At 40.9% G+C, this 22327-nt stretch overlaps 1 protein-coding gene across 1 annotated transcript in view; it reads right to left on the bottom strand.

The window, feature by feature from the left end:
* Positions 1-3398: 3398 nt before the first annotated feature.
* gramd2aa (GRAM domain containing 2Aa) overlaps positions 3399-22327 on the bottom strand; it is a gene marked incomplete at its 5' end in the record, with an annotated part of 113584 nt that continues 94655 nt past the window's right edge. Inside the window, 6 exons of the mRNA XM_084337432.1 lie at positions 3399-4492; positions 8122-8226; positions 8749-8842; positions 14051-14225; positions 18992-19048; positions 20093-20164. Of these exons, the coding sequence (XP_084193558.1) occupies positions 4489-4492; positions 8122-8226; positions 8749-8842; positions 14051-14225; positions 18992-19048; positions 20093-20164 (507 nt within the window). The 3' untranslated portion in view covers positions 3399-4488. The remainder of the gene's footprint in view (positions 4493-8121; positions 8227-8748; positions 8843-14050; positions 14226-18991; positions 19049-20092; positions 20165-22327) is intronic.

The following is a 22327-nucleotide window of genomic DNA, read 5'->3' as shown; positions in this document are numbered from 1 at the left end:
TGAGAGGCTGGTCAAGGATCACATTTGTGCCTCCCTCCCCAGTGATATGGACCCTATGCAATTTGCATACAGGCCAAACAGGTCCACTGATGATGCGGTCTCCCAAGTACTGCACAGCACCCTCTCTCACCTAGACCGCCAGAAGGGGGGCTATGTGAGACTGTTGTTCATTGACTACAGCTCAGCGTTCAACACCATATAGTCCCCACCAGACTGGTGGACAAGCTGATCGAGTTGGGTCTGAGCTCCGCTCTGAGCGCCTGGATACTGGACTTTCTGAGTGAAAGGCCCCAGGCGGTCAGGGTGGGGGGTCAGACCGCCAACACCATCACCCTGAGCATCGGGTCCCCCCAGGGCTGTGTTCTGAGCCCCCTGCTGTACTCACTATACACACATGACTGTGTGGCCAAATTCAGTTCCAACTCCATAGTGAAGTTTGCGGACGACACAGTGGTGGTGGGGCTGATCTCGGATAACGACGAGAAGGCCTACCGGGAGGAGGTTGAGGTACTGGAATGCTGGTGCCAGGACAACAGCCTGCTCCTGAACATTGGTAAAACCAAGGAGCTGATCATGGATTTTAGGAGGAGACAGCAGGGGACACACACACCACTGAGGATAAACGGGGCTACCGTGGACAGGGTGAGCAGCTTCAAGTACCTGGGGGTCCACATCTCAGAGGATCTGACATGGACAACACACATAGACTCAGTCGTAAAAAAGGCGAAGCAGCGCCTCTACCACCTGAGACAGTTAAGGAAGTTCAGAGTATCTGGGAAGATACTCCAGTCCTTCTACTCCGGAGCTGTAGAAAGCATCTTGACTGGAAACATCACTGCCTGGTATGGAAACAGCACGGCACAGGACAAGAAGGCCCTACAGAGAGTGGTGCGCTCAGCCGAGCGTACCACGGGTATTGCACTACCACCCCTGCAGGTCCTATACAACAAGAGGTGCAAATCCAGAGCCTGCAGAATAATGAAAGACCATCACCACCCCAACTACAGCCTGTTCAAGCTGCTGCGGTCAGGCAAACGCCTGCAAACACCAGCAACTAGGACAGAGAGACTTCGGCTCAGCTTCTTCCCCCAGGCCATCAGAGCCTTGAACACTGAACTCTCCACACACAAGCACACATGAACACACACACAACACACACACTGTACACGCTCACACACTAGCAGCCACTTTAACATGAGCACCCACACACTCATGCTGCACACGCTCACACTTATGGTCACTTTACAAAAGGAAAGGTCACTTTAAGAATAGTATAGTATAACTTGAGATTGTATAATATAGCAGTGTACATAAAGACCCAGTGCCTCATCCGTAGCTAACAGTGTATTGCACTACCACAGGACCTAGCATGTCCTACCATGCTCTGTAAATAACTCATGTACATATACCGATATGCCCTACTTTGTTTACTTGTTTTATTGCACAATGTAGTTCTATTGGATTCTTATTATATATTACTATTGTATATGCACAATCGTTGCGGGCAAGACCCCCCGCATTTCATTGTATACTTGTATGCCGTGACAAATAAAACTCTTGACTTGACTTATATCCGAGGGAGGGAAGGAGAGGAAGAGTTGAGTATCATTGGTATAACAATGATACGAGAAGGCATGAGATGTGATAATATTACTCAGTGATTTAGTGTAGAGGGAGAAGAGAAGGGGTCCTACATGTAGGACCGAGCCCTGGGGGACACCCGTCCGCAGGGGGCGGGTGGCCGACAGGGTCCCTCTCCATGACACTTGGTAGGAGCGGTCATTGAGGTATGTCAGCCATGTCAGTGCAGATATATATATATATATATGTATATCTGTACCCCTCTACATGTGTATGTATACTACTATATCTGTACACTCTACATGTGTATGTATATCACTATATCTGTACGCCTCTACATGTGTATGTATACCACTATATCGGTACTCCTCTACATGTGTATTTATACCACTATATCTGTACCCCTCTACATGTGTATGTTTACCACTATATCTGTACCTCTCTACATGTGTATATGTACCACTATATCTGTACCCCTCTACATGTGTATGTTTACCACTATATCTGTACCTCTCTACATGTGTAACTGCAGCTATGGTTAACAGTTGGTTAATATAGTTATTTATGTTTACAATTTATATGCTTATTCTGTATAATAGTAATAATACACTCTATTACTTTTCAATGTATTTCTTATTTGTTTTAAGATATATATTAGTGGCGCACTATTTTTCTATTTTGTTTGTGCAATTACCACATCTCACGAGAGTTGACACACCAGGTATCCGGTGACGTGTTTCCGCCTTCTCTCTCTTGCGTTGGAACATGAACTTGAATGGTAATGGACTTACCTGGGGTTCTAATAAGCAAAGAACAATCCATCAAGTCAACGTAACAAGACAATCTTCCAAGAAACTGACAGAAGACATACTACAGTAACGCATCGATGTTCTCATATACTGGCACGCAGCCAATAAGATTTTACGGTTTGGATGAGGTTGGATCAAGCTTCTTCATTAAAATCAGTTCAAGAAATCTGCTTGTGTTTTGCGTCGTGCCGGAGGATGTCACAACATGTGTATATGTACCACTATATCTGTACCCCTCTACATGTGTAGTTATACCACTATATCTGTACACTCTACATGTGTATGTATACCACTATATCTGTACTCTACATGTGTATGTATACTACTATATCTGTACCCCTCTACATGTGTATATCTGTATTCCTCTACATGTGTATTTATACCACTATATCTGTACGCCTCTACATGTGTAGTTATACCACTATATCTGTACTCTACATGTGTATGTATACCACTATATCTGTACTCCTCTACATGTGTAGTTATATCACTATATCTGTACACTCTACATGTGTATGTATACCACTATATCTGTACACCTCTACATGTGTAGTTATACCACTATATCTGTACACTACATGTGTATGTATACCACTATATCTGTACTCCTCTACATGTGTAGTTATATCACTATATCTGTACACTCCACATGTGTATGTATACCACTATATCTGTACTCCTCTACATGTGTAGTTATATCACTATATCTGTACACTCTACATGTGTATATACCACTATATCTGTATTCCTCTACATGTGTAGTTATATCAGTACTGGCCTACAAAGGCTGCAATTTTCTGTAGGGCAGTGTAGGTTTTAAATTACAATTAATTAAAAACCTACAGTAGTACATTCCAAATCATACCTTAAAATACAGAAACGGAAAAAAAAAACAGTAACTAGATGTATTTTTGGATTAGCATATATTTAAATTAAACACATAGCTCCTAGACTAAGATAGGGACAAGGACTAAGTCTTGTCCTAAACTAACTTCAAGACAAGGGAGATATCCACAGAAGGAATGTATTGGCTCAAACATGGCTTACACCATATACTTTCATTTTCAGATTCAGACATATATTCATATTCATAAATAGACCTCAATGTGTTATTTTCAGTCTTTGGTATTACTTCAGTTGAAATGCATGAATACACAAAATTGACTTTCCTTAAAAACATTGGCAGCCCCAGCAATACAACCAATTCGCATTCATCATTAGTACGAATAAAAACAAATTAAACATCTGATATTAAAATATATCCTTCTGTCAACAAATAGCTCCATCTTCCATCCATTCATATTCGTCAACATATAACAGTGATGCCATCCTTCACAGTTAAGTGACAAGTAACTTCAGTCCTCAGTTCCTGTGCTACCTGTACATTACGTCACAGCCTTGCATAAATACCTTTAAAAAGGACATAACTACCTACATTATTATTAAACAATAATGAGATCTAATCGCATAACATAATTACATCTTCATTTGAAAAAAAGGAAAATGTATCTAAAAAGTGCATTGTAGTGGCTATTTTCTGTTTGAAACAAACAACGCTGGTAGGTCACGAAAAGTCTGCTTGCCATTCAATGACAATAGTACCTAGCAAGCAGATTGTCATGAGATAATGTACTTGTTTTACTTCACTTTGTGACAGTCCTTCAAAGGCTGATAGCTGTTGATTCCAGGGTGTGGATTGGTTGACATCCAACCAATCATATCTTGTCTTATCTGATCCGTCCACCAATGACAACCAGTACCAGTTCAGACTCTGGTCTCCATAACCAATTCAATTACATTGTCTTTGAACAAAGGGATGGGACAGCCCCATGTGATACAATCGTATGCTACCGTAAACCTACAGTATTAAATTCATAAATAAATAGGCAGTCTGTTTGCATAGTCTGGAAGTGATCGCAGCTAGGAATGTGTCCAAGAGGGAGGTTTCCCATAATGCCTGGTCCTGGATCAGTTGTGTGTCTTGAGCTGTAGTGATTAGTGCTACTGTAGGCTGATCTGGGGTTCCAGGCAGATGGGCCACTTCAAGTTTGGAAAGTGTAGATGACAGCCAAGAGCTACTGTAGGTGGAGAGCAGTGGTTACCTGTACAAGACAAAAGACACCATGATTGAGATTAGGATTCATTATTACATGGCGTTTTAACATTCGCCAAGGGGCGCCCAAGTGGCGAACCATGTAACACGCTGCGTCGCGAAGCGGCCGACCCGGGTTCGATTCCCGGACCCGGCGTCCTTTGCCGAATGTCTCCCCCCCCGCTCTGTCTCCCGTTCTTCCTCTCTCTCTCTCTCTCTACCGGACTGCCCGGTAGTAAAAAGCAATAAATGCAAAACATTTAAAAAAAAACATTCGCCAAAATGCTTGATTGTGATTGGTCAATAGCGCTCGGTTGCCCCTAACAGCGGTCAATTATTTCTCGATAATTGACCGCTGCTATGGGTAACAACTCGCAATAATGACCGCTGTTAGGGGCAACAGAGCGCTATTGACCAATCACAATCAAGCATTTTGATCGCAGTCACGAAAGCTATAACCTCGTTCCCAGCTTTATCTCGCACAGCTGCACTACATCAGGTTCAATCACGTCCACACCTGCCTGGCGAGGAGCAACACTGCAGCAGAACAACTGCGTCTGCATTTGATCTCGTCTTGTCGATGGTGTAAAATGAATTACGTATATTGTTAATAAGTTAGCCATGTAATAAGCGGGATAATGTATAGCTATAATCGGTCATTGTCGCAAAATAATTGACCTTCACTGCGTTTAAAACACCTCGGCTGCGCCTCGGTGTTCCAGAATGCAGTGTCGGTCAATTATTTTGCGACAATGACCTCGTAGCTATACATTATCCCTTACTTATAACAGGTAGGTCCGACCACACATTGTGATTGGTCGAGAGCGTTCTAAGCTGTGAGTATATTCATGATACACTAACGGATAAATCACCATGAATATAACACTGCGCTGGCTTTAGAATGTTGTAGAAAGTTTCAACTGCCATTCATCAAACGGAGACTGTCAACATGACCTACTCCACGGACAACATTACGAGCTATTTGAATCTCAAACAAGCCTCTTCTTAAATAAGACGGTCTGGTCTACGGGGGAGACTGGGGCTGGCGCATCCAGATTGGGGAATCCCCTGCGTCACGGCATGCATTATTCCCATATATGGACCAAGAGTTCAAAATGCATGTTAGAGTAATCTGAATCAGTGGCGCAGTGGGCAAGGCTCTCGCCACTAACGCAGGAGATGCTGGGTTCGAGCCCAGCTCTCGGCATTGCTTCCGGCTTGGCTGGTCGTTCATACTAATACAATTGGCAGTATTAGGGGGTGGGAAAGCCGGTGGGTGGGGATCGGACGTTGTGGACAGAGACTCCTACAGGTCGGTTGGTGCGCCTGTACAGCAGAATCAGGAAAGTATCGGGGGCAGCGTGAGCCTCCCACGTGTTACTCCTCGCCGCTGAGAGATCGCGCTGTTCAGGTGAAAAGATGCGACGGCTGCCTCCTCCGCTGCCTCCTCCTCCTCCTGATGCAAGGCTTCGTCCACATTGCAGCCGACCAGTGGGAGGCATGGTCTAGCAACGTTCGAGACAGGGGAGGGAAGAATTGGATAATACGAAATTGGGATGGGAGAAAAATTGAAAAATGGGGAGAAAAAGTAGATAAAAAAAAAAATAGTAATCTGAATCAGACGGATAAAAGCGATGGTTTTGTCCAGATTATTTGATTATTGACACTTCCACTAAATATATTAATCTAGTTACTAACTGGGGAGACTGATCAATTACGGATAAAGGAATATAGCGGGACGATAGAAGCACATTGATAAACTGGGCATGCGTCAACCAATCAAGTCCTGTCGCAGCTGCCCAATCTCCGAAAACATTGGAGCAAATTTCCAAACAAGAGTTATTTGGACGAACTGACTACATATTTGGAATCTAAATGGGTCCATTCTCACTTGATTTTTATAATAATAATAAAAATAATAGTCCTAGGTCGTACATTAACACATTCAGCGCCAATCACGAGTATACTCGTTATTGGCCGACAAGCTTTGAGCGCCAATGACGAGTAAACTTGTTTTTAGATCCTTTGATCTTTTTCCTCTGATCCCCATTCTAAATCATCATCCGGATCATTCTAGCCGTCCCTGGCTCGTTTGTATACATTGGAATTGCAATGCCGATCGAATATCACCAGGTGGCAGTATCGTCTGTGTCTGAACTGGAATTGCATTGTCGTGGATACACGTTTAACTTTTTGTTTTGTTTTGGTAAGGGCTCCTCCTCCTGCTTAAACAGAGATTCACATTGATCGCCTCAAAATTCCGTTGCCCAAGCGTATTTACCATCAAAACGTGTATAGACATATACACTGGTAATCGTGATGGCGATGCGATCACTTGGAATTATTCTTTTTGGAATACCTTCTGGCTAAGGTAAGGTATATTCTATGTCTATTTAACAATCACAGTTTTGTGTTACCGGACGTAAAACATGCTCGGCAAACACGATCACAGTTTTGAGTTAAAACGACCCCCCCCCCCCCCCCCCCATGATGATTTTTGTGAAGGTACATATGTACATGTTATATACCTTTTGATTTTGGAGTATTTGGGGTTTCAGGGAATCAACCTGAACGATTCGGGCTTATTGCACATAACACGTTTTATCTTTAAACTACAAACTACAGTGTGTAGAAACAAAATTTTTTTTTCCATGTTGTGTCTGTCAAATGAGCCACACCACAGCTATAATACAGAACACGCACACAGCTCTGCAGACATCGTGAAACACTGTGGAAATTACCATTTTAAGCTGGCCTTCTAGCGGCAGAGATGGGGATTAAGCGTGGCGCTGAAAGTGTTAAAACAGCGTTCCACCTTGGTAAATAGGTGGTCGGACCTACCTGTTGTATAAATTAGAATAATACATCATTCGTTTGCGTTGCCAAGCTGGTTGATAGACTACTCCATTTGAAATTCCATAGCAACGATACATCTTTAGGAACTATTTTTCTACGCCAAGTTCACTGAAATCAATATAAGACACTAGAATTGTCTGTATTCATCCTTTTTCCCAACGGTGCAACTTGCTGTATAAAAGCAATAATACACTCTATAACTATAATTAAGCAATAATACACGAGAACCAGTGGAATATCATGAATATTGCCACTCTGTGATGCCTACGGGCTGCGGGCGCATCACAGCCATGGCAATAATCCTGATATTCCACTGGTTCTCGTGTATTATTGCTTAATTATAGTTAGACTATTACAAAAATAAAAAGCTCCATTTATTACTGCTGCAATTTTGTTACATAACACAGTGTATATTTGACTCCATAAGAGTACATTTAACACCAACTCAGTGTATATTTGGGTCGAAAGTTTCAAATGTACTCCTGTAACCAATGTAAATGTACTCTGAACCAATGTCAAGATATAAACTGAGATTCTTAATGCGAGTTTTGATTAATAGAGGGAAAGTATTACTCATTATTACCTAAAATACATAAACATGATAATTGATAATAGAGTGACAGTATTATTCATTATTATTATTATTATTATTATTATTATTATTATTATTATTATTATTATTATTATTATTATTATTATTATTATTATTATTACAGAACACACTTAAACATGATTGATAATGTAACAATGCTAATAACGTGTGTAGAGTGGAAGCAGTCGGACCTCTCTCGGAGCGGCAGTGTTGGGTTACTGAGGAAGGACAGCTGCTGCTCCAGACTGCAGACCCGGAAGGCCAGGTAACATGATGAGAGGATGAGGAGAATGATACTGTCAAGAAAACAACAACGTTGGACACACACACATATATATATATAGAAAGCAGGGGTTTGGTGTAACAATGAGCTGTAATATCTCTTTTTGAACACTGGAAGGCGATATTTGACTTTGTTTCTGAAGAGGAATAATTATAAAGCCATCTTAGCCTGAAAGCAAATAATTAAAAAGCTTTTTTTATGTTCATTATTATTCTGTTTTAATACACCCACAGATGCTCAAACAACACAATGACACTTTGTACTGAGGGGAAGTGTTTTGAGGTAGGATGAAGGAGAATCCACCTCGTCAGCACAAATGATTGAATGCATCTCTTGTGCTAAAGATTATACTGTAGGTCAAAGCGAAGAGCAAACAAGCATTACCCCTCCACCATATCCCTAATTAAATATGATCAGAGGTCCTAACGTATGCAATACCACTCTAGTGGTAGCTATGCATGGTAGCTATGAGTCAGCAGGCTGAGTGTTCTCCTGGTTGTCCAACTCTTTTGTCTGTCTGTCCATATGTACTTACAGCAGGATGAAGAACTTGAGCAGCTGGTATTCCATCTGGCCCAGCTCCGCTACAGGCTCTAACACCAGCCCCTTCTCTGTCGGCAGGGCCCGCTCTACAACACACACACACACAATTATAATATGATTCATTATTAACATTTAATTATAATAATATATTATATTATATATATTATTATAACATTTAATTATTAATGGCACATCCATCTCTGTTAAGAGCAACACATGGGCTGTGTGTGTGAATGTCAGTGTGTAAACAACTGACTAAAGCTGACATCAAACCAGGGAGCACAACATAAACCTTGCTAACACAACTGATACCTGTGTGCTGCTCACTCAAGAAAATTAAAAGAAAAAATCCACCCAAAAACCGAATTTAAATTGTGCCATTCCAATGATCTGACAGTTAATTCAATAATGTATAACATTGACGACTGTCTCCCTGAGCTGGAGATCAGAGCATCAACACTTGAATTTGTGATATCATCAAGTTTTTGTAGTCAGTCCACTGACAATGAATTATTGACCGACTTTGTGGGCTGATTTAATTTTAGTTTGAACTACTACTATGCCCATGCGTTCATCCATGTCCTGAACCACCATGGTGTTAATGGGTCACAGTTTTTATTTACATCACATCAAGCTTTCCACTCTACTATAAGCAACCACTCACAAATCATCCAAAGCACATGGTGAGCACTGAGCAAACATGAAACATGCCACAGAGAACAAGACAAATATAGGTGAAGAGTCATCGGTTACAAAACCCTTATCTAGTTCAATACAAGACTTCATGAGACTAACTGCAGCGTTTAACCATGAAAGCATTATTTTTGACTAGACATAGTTTCTTTCTGGTAAACTAAATTTAACCAGGATTAGCCCATTTTAGTCTCCCCATGGTTTAATGACCATTTGGAGCTTAACGTGTTGTTGCATAAGAGAGACATGGCCATCCAAAGGCAGCCCTCGTAAAAACACACACATGTGCACACACACACCTGTGCAGTACGAATGTAATTATTACTTGACTTTATCGACAAATATGTAAGACTTTCCACACGCGATCATGCAGAAATACCTCTTTAAATATAGTTCTTTGTTCACAACGTTTTTGTGTATTCTGGAATATTCCAGAAAAGGGCGATTATCATGGAATATTTATATTTTCCTTGAAAACGAGGGCTTTTCAAAATGCTATCAAACGAAAATGAACCGATAAAAAAACAATCCACTTCGACAATGTTGACTGGAAAACGAGTCATTGATAAGCGACGGGCAGATTAGACACATAGCCATAATTTAAAACATAGATTAGGCGTTATTAACGCTAACATTGAAGTGAATGGGGGGCATTCAAGCGGTAAATCAAGATTAAGCTTGGGCTCTGAAAGTGTTAATATAGAGAGGATTGATATGAATTGGATAATGCAGGCTGTTAGTAGAGGCAGAACTAGCGAGCCGTTAATATAGAGAGATACATTATTTCGATTTATATGAATTGGATAATGCAGGCTGTTAGTAGAGGCAGAACTAGCAAGCCGTTAATATAAAGAGATGAAAACAATACGTTATATACGTTATTTCGATTGATATGAATTGGATAATGCAGGCTGTTAGTAGAGGCAGGACTAGCGAGCAGGCTGCAGGCTGTTAGTAGAGTTGGGCGTGCAGAACTGGCGTAGACAAGGGGGAGCGTAATACCGTAGGTCAGTGGCCAATCAGAGCGCAAAACTCTAACGCGGAAGCAGGAGTTGTTTGGGCTTCGAATAGACGCGTCCCCTCCGGTACACGAGGAGGCAGCCTGTCACATCTTTTCACCTGCCAGCGCGGACTCTCATTGGCGAGGTGTAACGTGTGGGAGGCTCACACTACCCCCGCCATTTCCTGTCTCTGCTGTCCAACGACCAGATTACCACCCATCGACTTCCACCCGCTAACTCTGCCAATTGAGTTAGTATGACGGCTGGCCCAAGCCGGAGGCAACGCCGACAGCCGGAGTCAAACCCGATGTCTCTTGCGTTGGTGACGAGCGTAATGTCCACTGCGCCACCCAGCCGCCTATCCGGGAATTATGTTATAATTTTTCAGGACCTCAACTAACAAAGTCAACTAAGACTAAACCAACCAATTCATTGACTACTGGACTAAGAAAAAGGCAGCGTGGTTGAGGACCCTTTGAGGACCACAATGGAAATAAACCGTAAGGTTTTATTGTGTTTCAATTCTCAACGGTTTTAAATTATATGTGATGGCTGTACATTTTGTGTACCAGTATTGTATGTGATTTTAGATTGTCCAATCAATTCAATCAATCAACAAAAGAGCAAGGTATGCTTATAGACTAAACTGATTTACTGCATGAACGATCAAAGCTGTAGTTGACTGAAGTCAGAAATGCTGACTCAACAATCTCTCACTTAGGTTAGGTTGGGTTTCTTTCTATTACGGAAATAGGGCCTGCCTTAATTTAGCAGTTAGGAAAACACTTCGGCTATGCTCTTAAGTATTCTAGACTATGGGGACATTATTTACCTGCATGCTGCCTCCTCTATATTTCGCTGTCTAGACTCTGTGTATCACAGTTGTCTATGTTTTATATCCAACTCATTGTCCCATACACGTCACTGTGTACTTTATGATTTGGTTTCCTGGTCTTCATTAAGCCTAAGGAGATAGCAGCATTGATATATTTATATTTACAAAAGCCATACTGGGTAAACTCCCTCTATATCTGTAATCTCCCATCACTCACCACCAGCGTTATAATGTTTGCTCCACTAGATCAGGGGTTCCCAAACTTTTCAGGCCGCGACCCACACTATTATAGGAGGTTAAAAAAAATTATAATTTGTTTTATTTTGATAAATGGAAATGTATGGTTGAAACATGCAAACGTTCAAACGCACACACACTAATAAGCATTGGAGGCTTTTAACCAGGGCCGGACTTGGGGAATCATTCAGGCCAGGAAATATAGTGCAAAATATAGCCCCAGTCAGGCCACTTCTTAAGCAGGGGGTCTGGGGGTCCCCCCACCAGGAATTATTTTGTTACAAAGACTTCATTTCCTGCATTCTGGTGCAGGGATTTTTTTTATTTGTACCCTTTAAATGCCAGTGTTTGTGATGGCATCACAAATTATTGTTAAAAAACAGGCTAGCATATGTGTATGATTAGCAACAACACTGATTTTGATGGATTTTCTGTTTTTTTTGTAATGTCAGATTGAAAAAAATACAATCTTTTATTCAACTTCAGCCCTGATCATAACACCACATATTCATTTTATAATTCTAACCCTTTAAATGCCAGTGTGTGTGATGGCATATATTTGCAATATATCAAATGCAAAGTAGATTTTTCTGGGGGGGATTATTACAGGCTAGCATGTGTCAATGATTAGCAACAACAGTTTTTTGTAAGGGTTCCGCCTCCACCAATCACATGTGGCTCCCTTTGTGTGTGTGAGAGCAAGAGAGAGAGAGAGAGAGAGAGAGAGAGAGAGAGAGAGAGAGAGAGAGAGAGAGAGAGAGAGAGAGAGAGAGAGAGAGAGAGAGAGAGAGAGAGAGATACAGTAGTTCTCTCTCAACCAGTTGCAGTGATCTCCTGGTTGTTCCCCATCTAGGTTATCTAACTATTGTGCTGCTGCAACTAGAAACACTGGCCTGGCCTGCTTCTAAGTTCAGTGGCCTGACTGCATAAAAAAAAAAATATATATGAAATCATCTCGCGACCCGGGGTCGCCACCCCCACTTTGGGAACCCCTGCACTAGATGACTGCTCTACCAAGTACCCAGGATTTGCTCATAACTTGGTAGAACAGCTTTCTCCTATTTTGCACCCAGATCATGGAATAACCTTCAGAACACACTACAGCTTAATGGTTTTGTCTCCCTGGGAGAGTTGAAAGCTGTGGTAAAAATAAAACCATGTAACTGAAGAGTGCAATTGCTATTTGTAAACTGGATTTTGTATTATTGCCTGTTTTTAACGTGCTCTATTTTTATAATTTTGTAACCTCATAATGGTGTACCAAAGTCAATAAAACAGCCAGTTAACTAGAGCGATACCATACATATCACAATACTGGGGTTACAATTCAATATATTGTGATGCTATAAACACTGCAATATATTGCAATTTTATACTGTAAAACTATGAGAAGATATTTCATGTTAGGCTATATAGAAAAAACAAAGTGGGAAAAGTTTACTTTCATTTGTTTTTTTGGGCAATCTAAGATTATAATTTGTATTCATCAATAGGAAATTCTTTCAGGATTCTGTAAGTAAACAAATGGAGAAAACAAAGTAAACAGACAGTAAATGTATATCTTGGGTGACAATGTATGTATGTATACATGTATGGTCTTTCACTGGGCAGTACATACTGTATGTATATATTGTGAAACGATACACACCGGACAGAACCTCATTATGATGAAAATAGATGAAGTAGAATATGGCCAACATCTATAAAAGAGTCTGTTTGTGTCAGAAGGGAGCAATCAGCAATATCCATGGGACTGGCCCCTCTCCAAACCCAGTTTTTTTCCAACATGTTCAGTTCAAAGGACATCTATTAAATGTATCGTCTCTCATGACTGATGCCTGTAGAGGGAAACCTCTGCCAGCAAACCATGATTAAAAACCATGTCACAACCAATCACAGCTGTTATATTCAAAAGTAATCAGCCATCAAAGAAAGGAAGGAAATGTTTTTAAGAGGACAAGATGTGTGGATGAATGAATGGATGGAGTTCAGTTATCAAAGGAAGGAAGGACGGCTTTTTAAGATGACAGTATGGATACATGTGGATATATGGATGCATGGATTAGGTTTAATTACCAAAGGAAGAAGGAACGCTTTATAAGATGATGAGTGGATGTATGTATGTATGTATGTATGTATGTATGTATGTATGTATGTATGTATGTATGTATGTATGTATGTATGTATGGACTGATATATGTATAGACGGATGGATGGATGTACTGTACGTACGTATGGATGTATGTATGTATGGATTGAAGTATGTACATTTGTATGTACTGTATGAATGTATATATGTACTGTATATGTATGTATGTACTGTATGAATGTATTATGTACTGTATGGATGTACTTATTTATGGATATATGGGTATGTGTATGGTTGGATGTTTATATGCATGTATTTTGTACATATTTATTTATGGATGTGTGTGTGTGTGTGTGTGTGTGTGTGCGTGTGTGTGTGTGTGTGTGTGTGTGTGTGTGTGTGTGTGTGTGTGTGTGTGTGTGTGTGTGAGGTGTGTCACCTTCGAGTGGTTTGTCTGTCTGGAAGGGCTTCTCCACGGCACTCAGACTGCTGGTGGAGTTCCCCAGCAAGTCTGGGAGGGATGACACCGACCCAACAGAGGGTTTTCTCCTCCACTTCAACACCGGGGGGTATTCATCAACCACCGGGAACTCATCTGTGGCTGGGAACTCATCCTGCGGTGAGAAGAGTGGAGAAGCCCAATGAGAAGAAGCATCGTTCCAATTGGACAAATTTAAACTCAGTATAGGAAGTCAGTGCAGGGTTGACAAGCTTGTAGTACAGTAGAAATATCCAAACCAGTTGAATGGGCATAATAAATTACCTATTCATCAATGTAAACTAAACTAAGGCCTGCATGCATGTTTCAATTAACCATAATATTTCAATGTATTTCTGTCATGTGAACATTTCACTGGTTTGAACAACCTTCAACCTAGCCAGGAATTGGGATCAATGAGGCTATACCTTATACTTATGAGAATAAAGAAGTCATTAAAGGTAGAATCTGTAATGCTGTAAAACTGTGACCTCTAGGCAAAAGAGCCTGCTTGTTATTGTTATTTCCTTTTTTGTTTTGGTCTGAAGTGTGGATTGGAGTTTAGTAACTTATTATACTGTTAACTTCTCCAGACCTTGCTAGAGCCCGAGGTGTGGCCCTATACCCACTGAAATCCAACCCACACATCAGACAAAAACAAAAACTGTAAACTAAAATTCTGTCTGGTTTCTCCTGACAGGAAGTCAGGGGCACTAGGAGGTCAGAGCCGATGAAGACATAGGTCAGCGTATATGTGAGGTTAGATCAATATTTTCACTAAAGCTGATGAAACCTTTGATGAAAAACAACAAACATCATATTTCAACCATCATATTGCAATAAAAAGATTTGATTGAAAAAAAAGAAGGAAAAAACCATCATATTGCGATGCTTGCGTTCTATGTAAATGTCAGTTACAATTTCAGACTCTAAAGATAGTTAATCCTATAACTTCCATTTCTAAACAGTTTTCCCCCCAGGGTGTGCAGGACTGCTGCCGTGAGCTATGCACGGCAATTGTGGTCACTCATCCACTTACTCACTCACTCACTCACTCACTCACGGACGATCTGGCAGGGATGTTTTATCTGCCACATGTGCAGGTAGCGCTGTGGGTCTGTGCAATTTTGTGCTTGTTTTTTCAACACATGTACAAGTACATGAGAACACCTGTACATAGCTCTTATAATAATTATGACACACTCAAATAACGCTCTTAGGAACTGAAGACTACAGTCATTTGACAACTTTTCTATTTGCAATTGGAGCTTGCAAGTCTAAAAATAGATGATGTATATACAGTGTGTTTGTGTGCAGTACAGGCTTGTGTTATTCCAGTGGACCAGAGTCCAGGGCCCTCATGCATCAACGTGTTCTACGCACAGATCTGTGCGTAACCCGTGCGTACGATCATTTCTAAGCAAAGAGTGGGATTCATCAACTTCAACTTGAACTTGACTTCGTGCGTACATCTACGCACATTTCAGACCTGGCGTACCTAGCTCCCAGTGGTAGAATATATTATTACAACAAGGAAATGAGCTTCTGTGCATAATAACACTGGATGTTCTGTATGAACCGTAGTTCATTATAGTTCATTGTAAGATAGCAACAGTAGTGTAATTATGGTCAAAACCCTATAAATAGCATTTGGAATAATAGATCTTTCTCTCAGAATGAATGCAGCATGTCATATATGTTACGATGAATTGAAAATGGGGGACCCTGATGTAAACAAGACGAAAGTCTTTCTCTGGTCTGCATCCCCTTAACAATTGTATGTATTGAGCTGTACTGTACTGTACCCATTCTGCAATCTGTTAATAAAGTTTTCATTCATTCATTCATTCATGGTTTATATAGCGTTATCGGAATATACGGGGTGTAGGCTACTGACTGACTGCGCTCCGCGTAGCTTGATTGATTGATTGATTGAAAAGTTTATTAACAGATTGCAGAATGGGTACAGTACAGTACAGCTCAGTACATACAATTGTTAATTGGGGATGCAGACCAACTTTCGTCTTGTTTACATCAGGGTCCCCCATTTTCAATTCATCATAAATCATAAAGCTCAACTCGTTATTATTTTGCGCACAGACCGCCGAAACACGGGAACGTTTTGATTATATTTAAAAGGCTTTACGTTAAACGAAACAAGTGGAATTTCGAAGCTGTAAGCAGAATAAGTCATATGAATATAGTGTTCTTCCCCCTTTTTACTGTACAAGAAAGAATAGAAAACGCATTGCAATGACACCATGCAGATAGTGGACAGACTATATGATGGGATTCAAGTTCATGTATTGAAAGGCAGGATACATCATACATGCAGTGAGATTCATTGTTCTATGCTCTCGTATTATATTGTTTATATAGGCTACCCAATACTGACATCAAAATAGATTGTAGTATGCCTCTAGAAATCATATGCAGCAGGTAGAAAATTGACGGGAGATCCATCGCGATTTGGAATAGAATTGAGGAGAACTTTAATCCGTGGGTATTAATCAAACAACATGGGAAAAGGCAGTCATATTCCAGCGCGGTCTTTATTAGCCGACAACAAAATAGATGCCTCTAAAAATCATATAGCCAATCGAACACAACTAATAAAGGCATTCATACAGCACGGTTATAATGACACACAACCAGCGCCAAACAGTGGTCAACGAACGGTCTTTATTAGTATTTTGAGCTGTCCAGGCAGAATTGCAGCAATGGTTTTAGGGAGCCGTTGATATCTGACATCACCGTTTACAAGTCCGCCTTTTATTTATCCCATAAATCATAATACGCGATAGTGTCTTCTTGGTTCGACAGCAGTGAATTCTCCGTGGAGTTTCTCGGAGTCCCGCTCGGGTCGGTCCATTATTTCACATCCCATGGGGGGTGTTTCCTCATTTTCATGACCATATATGGATAATCATGCACGAGCATTGACGGTAGAACAAAGTGGTATTCATCAACACGGAGGACCATAGAGCCTGCGTACGCACGTGTGATGAATGCCGACTTCCCTGTGCGTACGCTAGTTCTACATTCCGTGCTTACGTGTGGAAGTAGGTCAAGTTCAAAGTCCACGTTGATGCATGAGGGCCCAGGGCCCTCATTCATCAACGTGGACTTTGACCTTGACCTACTTCCACACGTAAGCACGGAATTTAGAACTAGCGCACGCACAGGGAAGTCGGCATTCATCACACGTGCGTAAGCAGGCTCTACGCACACCTGTCATGATGAATCCCACCTTGGCCCTGCGCCGCAGCTCGTGCACGCTTTCACGTATTTGCATACCAAAACCGCCCCGACCAACCAAATATGGTCAGGCCTTCCCCTTCAAATACCATGAGGGAATCCCTGTGCGTGGAATGTTGGAGGATGGCAAAGCGAACGAAAAAGAGAAACTACACAGACACCGAGGTGGAGGTCCTCGTAACGGAGGTGGATAAATAAAAGGCGGATTTGTAAACGGTGATGTCAGATATCAACGGCTCCTAAGACCATTGCTGCAATTCTGCCTGGACAGCTCAAAATACTAATAAAGACCGTTCGTTGACCACTGTTTGGCGTTGGTTGTGTTGTGTGTCATTATAACCGTGCTGTACAATATGAATGCCTTTATTAGTTGTGTTCGATTGGCTATATGATTTTTAGAGGCATCTATTTTGTTGTCGGCTAATAAAGACCGCGCTGGAATATGACTGCCTTTTCCCGTGTTGTTTGATTAATACCCACGGATTAAAGTTCTCCTCAATTCTATTCCAAATCCGATGGATCTCCCGTCAATTTTCTACCTGCTGCATGATTTCTAGAGGCATACTAATACAATCTATTTTGATGTCAGTATTGGGTAGCCTATATAAACAATATAATACGAGAGCATATACAAGAACAATGAATCTCACTGCATGTATGATGTATCCTGCCTTTCAATACATGAACTTGAATTCCATCATATAGTCTGTCCACTATCTGCATGGTGTCATTGCAATGCGTTTTCTATTCTTTCTTGTACAGTAAAAAGGGGGAAGAACACTATATTCATATGACTTATTCTGCTTACAGCTTCGAAATTCCACTTGTTTCGTTTAACGTAAAGCCTTTTAAATATAATCAAAACGTTCCCGTGTTTCGGCGGTCTGTGCGCAAAATAATAACGAGTTGAGCTTTATGATTTATGATGAATTGAAAATGGGGGACCCTGATGTAAACAGGACGAAAGTTGGTCTGCATCCCCAATTAACAATTGTATGTACTGAGCTGTACTGTACTGTACCCATTCTGCAATCTGTAATAAACTTTTCAATCAATCAATCAATCAAGCTACGCGGAGCGCAGTCAGTCAGTAGCCTACACCCGTATATTCCGATAACGCTATATAAACCATGAATGAATGAATGAATGAGAACTTTATTAACAGATTGCAGAATGGGTACAGTACAGTACACAGCTCAATACATACAATTGTTAAGGGGATGCAGACCAGAGAAAGACTTTCGTCTTGTTTACATCAGGGTCCCCCATTTTCAATTCATCGTAACATATATGACATGCTGCATTCATTCTGAGAGAAAGATCTATTATTCCAAATGCTATTTATAGGGTTTTGACCATAATTACACTACTGTTGCTATTTTACAATGAACTATAATGAACTACGGTTCAGTTCATAGAACATCCAGTGTTATTATGCACAGAAGCTCATTTCCTTGTTGTAATAATATATTCTACCACTGGGCGCGAGGTACGCCAGGTCCGAAATGTGCGTAGATGTAAGCACGAAGTCAAGTTCAAGTTGAAGTTGATGAATCCCACTCTTTGCTTAGAAGTGATCGTACGCACGGGTTACGCACAGATCTGTGCGTAGAACACGTTGATGCATGAGGGCCCAGGTCTTACCGGAGATAAGGTGGGTTCCTCCATGTACTGCTTCAGGCTCAGGCTCTTCCCATTGACCTGTGGGGGAGGGGGAGGTTAACCCTTTACATTCATTCAGCTGGAGACTAGACGTCTCTGGAAGGCAACACAGTAAAACAACTTACAGTTAATAATTTAGTAACAACTGGGGGAATGTGTCAGCAGTACTCCAATTACCAATTGGAAATAGCACCACTGTGTGGATATGTCCAGTTTCCCATGTCTGGTTATCAGGATTACGTGAAAGTTATCAACCCTATTGACAAATTAAAAGAGTTGGGAGCCAACAGAGAGCCATATTTTAAAAACTATCACCCTATGTCATAGTTTTGAGGTAATAAATCCTGAAATCTGGATTTAAGGAAGCAGAATGTCTGTACGAAGCACTGACACAAACACAAGATACTGTATACGTCATGTTGGAGCCAGTTTTATGAGCTCTTTAAATTGTATGAATATTTTTGTTCTATTTCTTTTATTATTGTTCCTTTTCATATGTTTCTATAGTATTATTCAGAATAACTACATTTGTTTGTTATAATTAGTATGTATTTGTACCTCTCCAGTAACATGTTTTAGGTGTGACCAGGGAAATATTTGGCAGTTGGAACTTAGGTGTCAAGACACCGGTAGAAGAGAAAGTTGTGTAAATACCTACAAAGCATTTATTCTACTTACAAGTATGGTCCATCTAAGCAGCACCAGAGTATAGCTCATATCAGAAGTCAAGTCATAGAACTCTATTGTTATCCAAAAGCTGTCAAAACCAGTCACATGAGGGTTCATCATGAACACGGCACTGTACTTTTCCCTGGAACTACTTTATGACGTGACAGCAATTGCTTTGAGTCTGAGTCACAAACTACTTCCAAATAAATCACTGTCACGTCCTAAGGTAGTGCCTGGAACAAGTACAACGCCTGTGTTCATCACAATGATGACTTCTGGATATGAGCTATAATCTGGTGTTGGCTGGATGGACCAGACTTGTTGACAATAGGGAAAGAAATTAATTACACTAGCCTTGTCCTTTTAAGAGCATGATTCAGTTCAGTGTGTGTGTGTGTGTGTGTGTTATCTGACCTGCAGGTGTGTGCAGATTCTGCGGAGCACATCATACACACTATCTCTTGATAACAAAGATACAAATACATACTGAGGAAAAAAAGAGGGGAAAACAGTTATTTCATATACATGTTATGAACACTCCACACACACACACACACACACACACACACACACACACACACACACACACACACACACACACACACACACACACACACACACACACACACACACACACACACACACACACACACACACACACACACACACACACACACACACACACACACACACACACACACACACACACACACACACACACACACACACACACACACACACACACACACACACACACACACACACACACACACACACACACACACAAGCCATATGTCAATACCTTCCCCCATGTACAGAAATGTACTATACTATGGGCCAGGAGTGTTGCAACGGTCTAATTCATGCAGGGTAAAGGAGGGCAGAAGTCTACATCTGGCCATATATAGAGCACATAATCATAAGCCTATTATGGGCAAAATAATACATTTTACGTACAGATACAGACAGTGGGTACAGCAGGTAATCCTGCGAGCGAGTGAAAGTACAGGGATTAAAAAGCTTTCATCTGGGGTACAGAGAGTGGATAGTCCTAATCTGATTTTTCATTCCTCTTTAACCGTGCTTCACAAGTCCTTGGGAATGACAGTTCACTGAGCGGTTATGCAATCAATCACAGCACAACAAGATCTTTTAGACCAGCGGTTCTCAAACTACGGGTCGTGACCCAAAGTGGGGTCGTGGGTAGGTGGCATTGGCAAGTAAAAAAATATATATATATATATAAAAATAATAATAATCTATCATTTTTATGTTCTGGCAACATATTTTGGCTAAATATGCCTCGTTTTATAAATGTGTATTGATAACATAGTGCTGTAATTAAACTTTCTAATAAATATGCATGATCAAGTTCAACATCAAGTGTTTTTATTTTGATATTCCTTAATTTCACGTTGAAATTACGCGATACATTAAGTGTGGGGTCGCCAAAAGAAATCCTAAATAAAATGGGGTTGTGGTATAAAAAAGTTTGAGAACCCCTGTTTTAGACCATGTGTTGAGTTTATCAAAACACATGGTCTGAATTTATCAGGAGTTAACATCATGAGAATTTAACGGCGTATCAGGAGTGAACATAGGAAAAACTGCTGCGGTCAGCTGAGTGTAAGACAAGACATTGTCCTATAGACATAATATGTCTATAGATATTATATATATATATATATTGTATATTATGTGATTGTACCACAGGCATAATAGTGATATTTGTCACTGTATGAAAGAATACCATCTATAAAATCATGATGATGGAGAGAAACCAGGAGAAGAAACACAATGAAACAATGTGCAACCGTGTCACTTTTTCCATCCTCTCTCTCTTATGCTCCAACTTGCATTAGCCTAGCATGACATAGCAATACATCAGCATGACATGGTGTTTTCCCATTACATGTCTGGTGGAAAATGCTGTCATGCTACAATAATTAGTATTAGCGGTTTCCATCCGCTGGGGCCAGTGGTGCTATATGTTAAAGCCAGGTAGCCTTGTAATATTCCCCTTGGTGGAAACTCTTACTTTGAAATCCCCTCCTGCTGCTGCCTGAACTGAATCCTTTTCAGGTGGTGGACCTGATAACACTGTGGTATTAAACGTTCATGGTCACATTTACCCTGCATGAATTAGACCGTTGCAACACTCCTACACTGATGCCTGCCTACTGTTCAAGATCTTAAATGGCAAGGCCCCTCCACCTCTCAGTACTTTTGTCAAACAAAAAACATCTCATAATATGTCCACAAGATCTACCCAGAGAGGGGACTTTACTGTGCCGTTTAGGTCCAGCTCCTTCAGTCAGTCCTGTTTTGCAGTCAGAGCCACTCAGTTTTGGAACATCCTACCAACAGAAATACGGTACTGTGCTACCTACCACACCTTTACAAAAAAACTCAAGACCTGGTTATTAACCAATCAAACATGTGATCACCAGTTCTGTATCGTTAGTGGCTTAGCTTGGCTTCGCCTTCTGCACTATCTCGCGTACGTGCACGCGTACTGAATAAACCACAAATGTACCTCTAATACCAGTATTAGTCTGACCACACCCCTCATCAGCTTACCTTCATAAGCAGGTGTGTGGTCACCTGCTCTCCTCCTTCTCGCTTTCACCACAAGGAAGAGGTGCCTCG

Source organism: Notolepis coatsorum (genome assembly GCF_963971535.1).
Source record: "Notolepis coatsorum genome assembly, chromosome: 20".
In the NCBI taxonomy this organism is placed as follows: domain Eukaryota; kingdom Metazoa; phylum Chordata; class Actinopteri; order Aulopiformes; family Paralepididae; genus Notolepis; species Notolepis coatsorum.
This window is presented reverse-complemented; position numbering and strand designations above follow the sequence as displayed.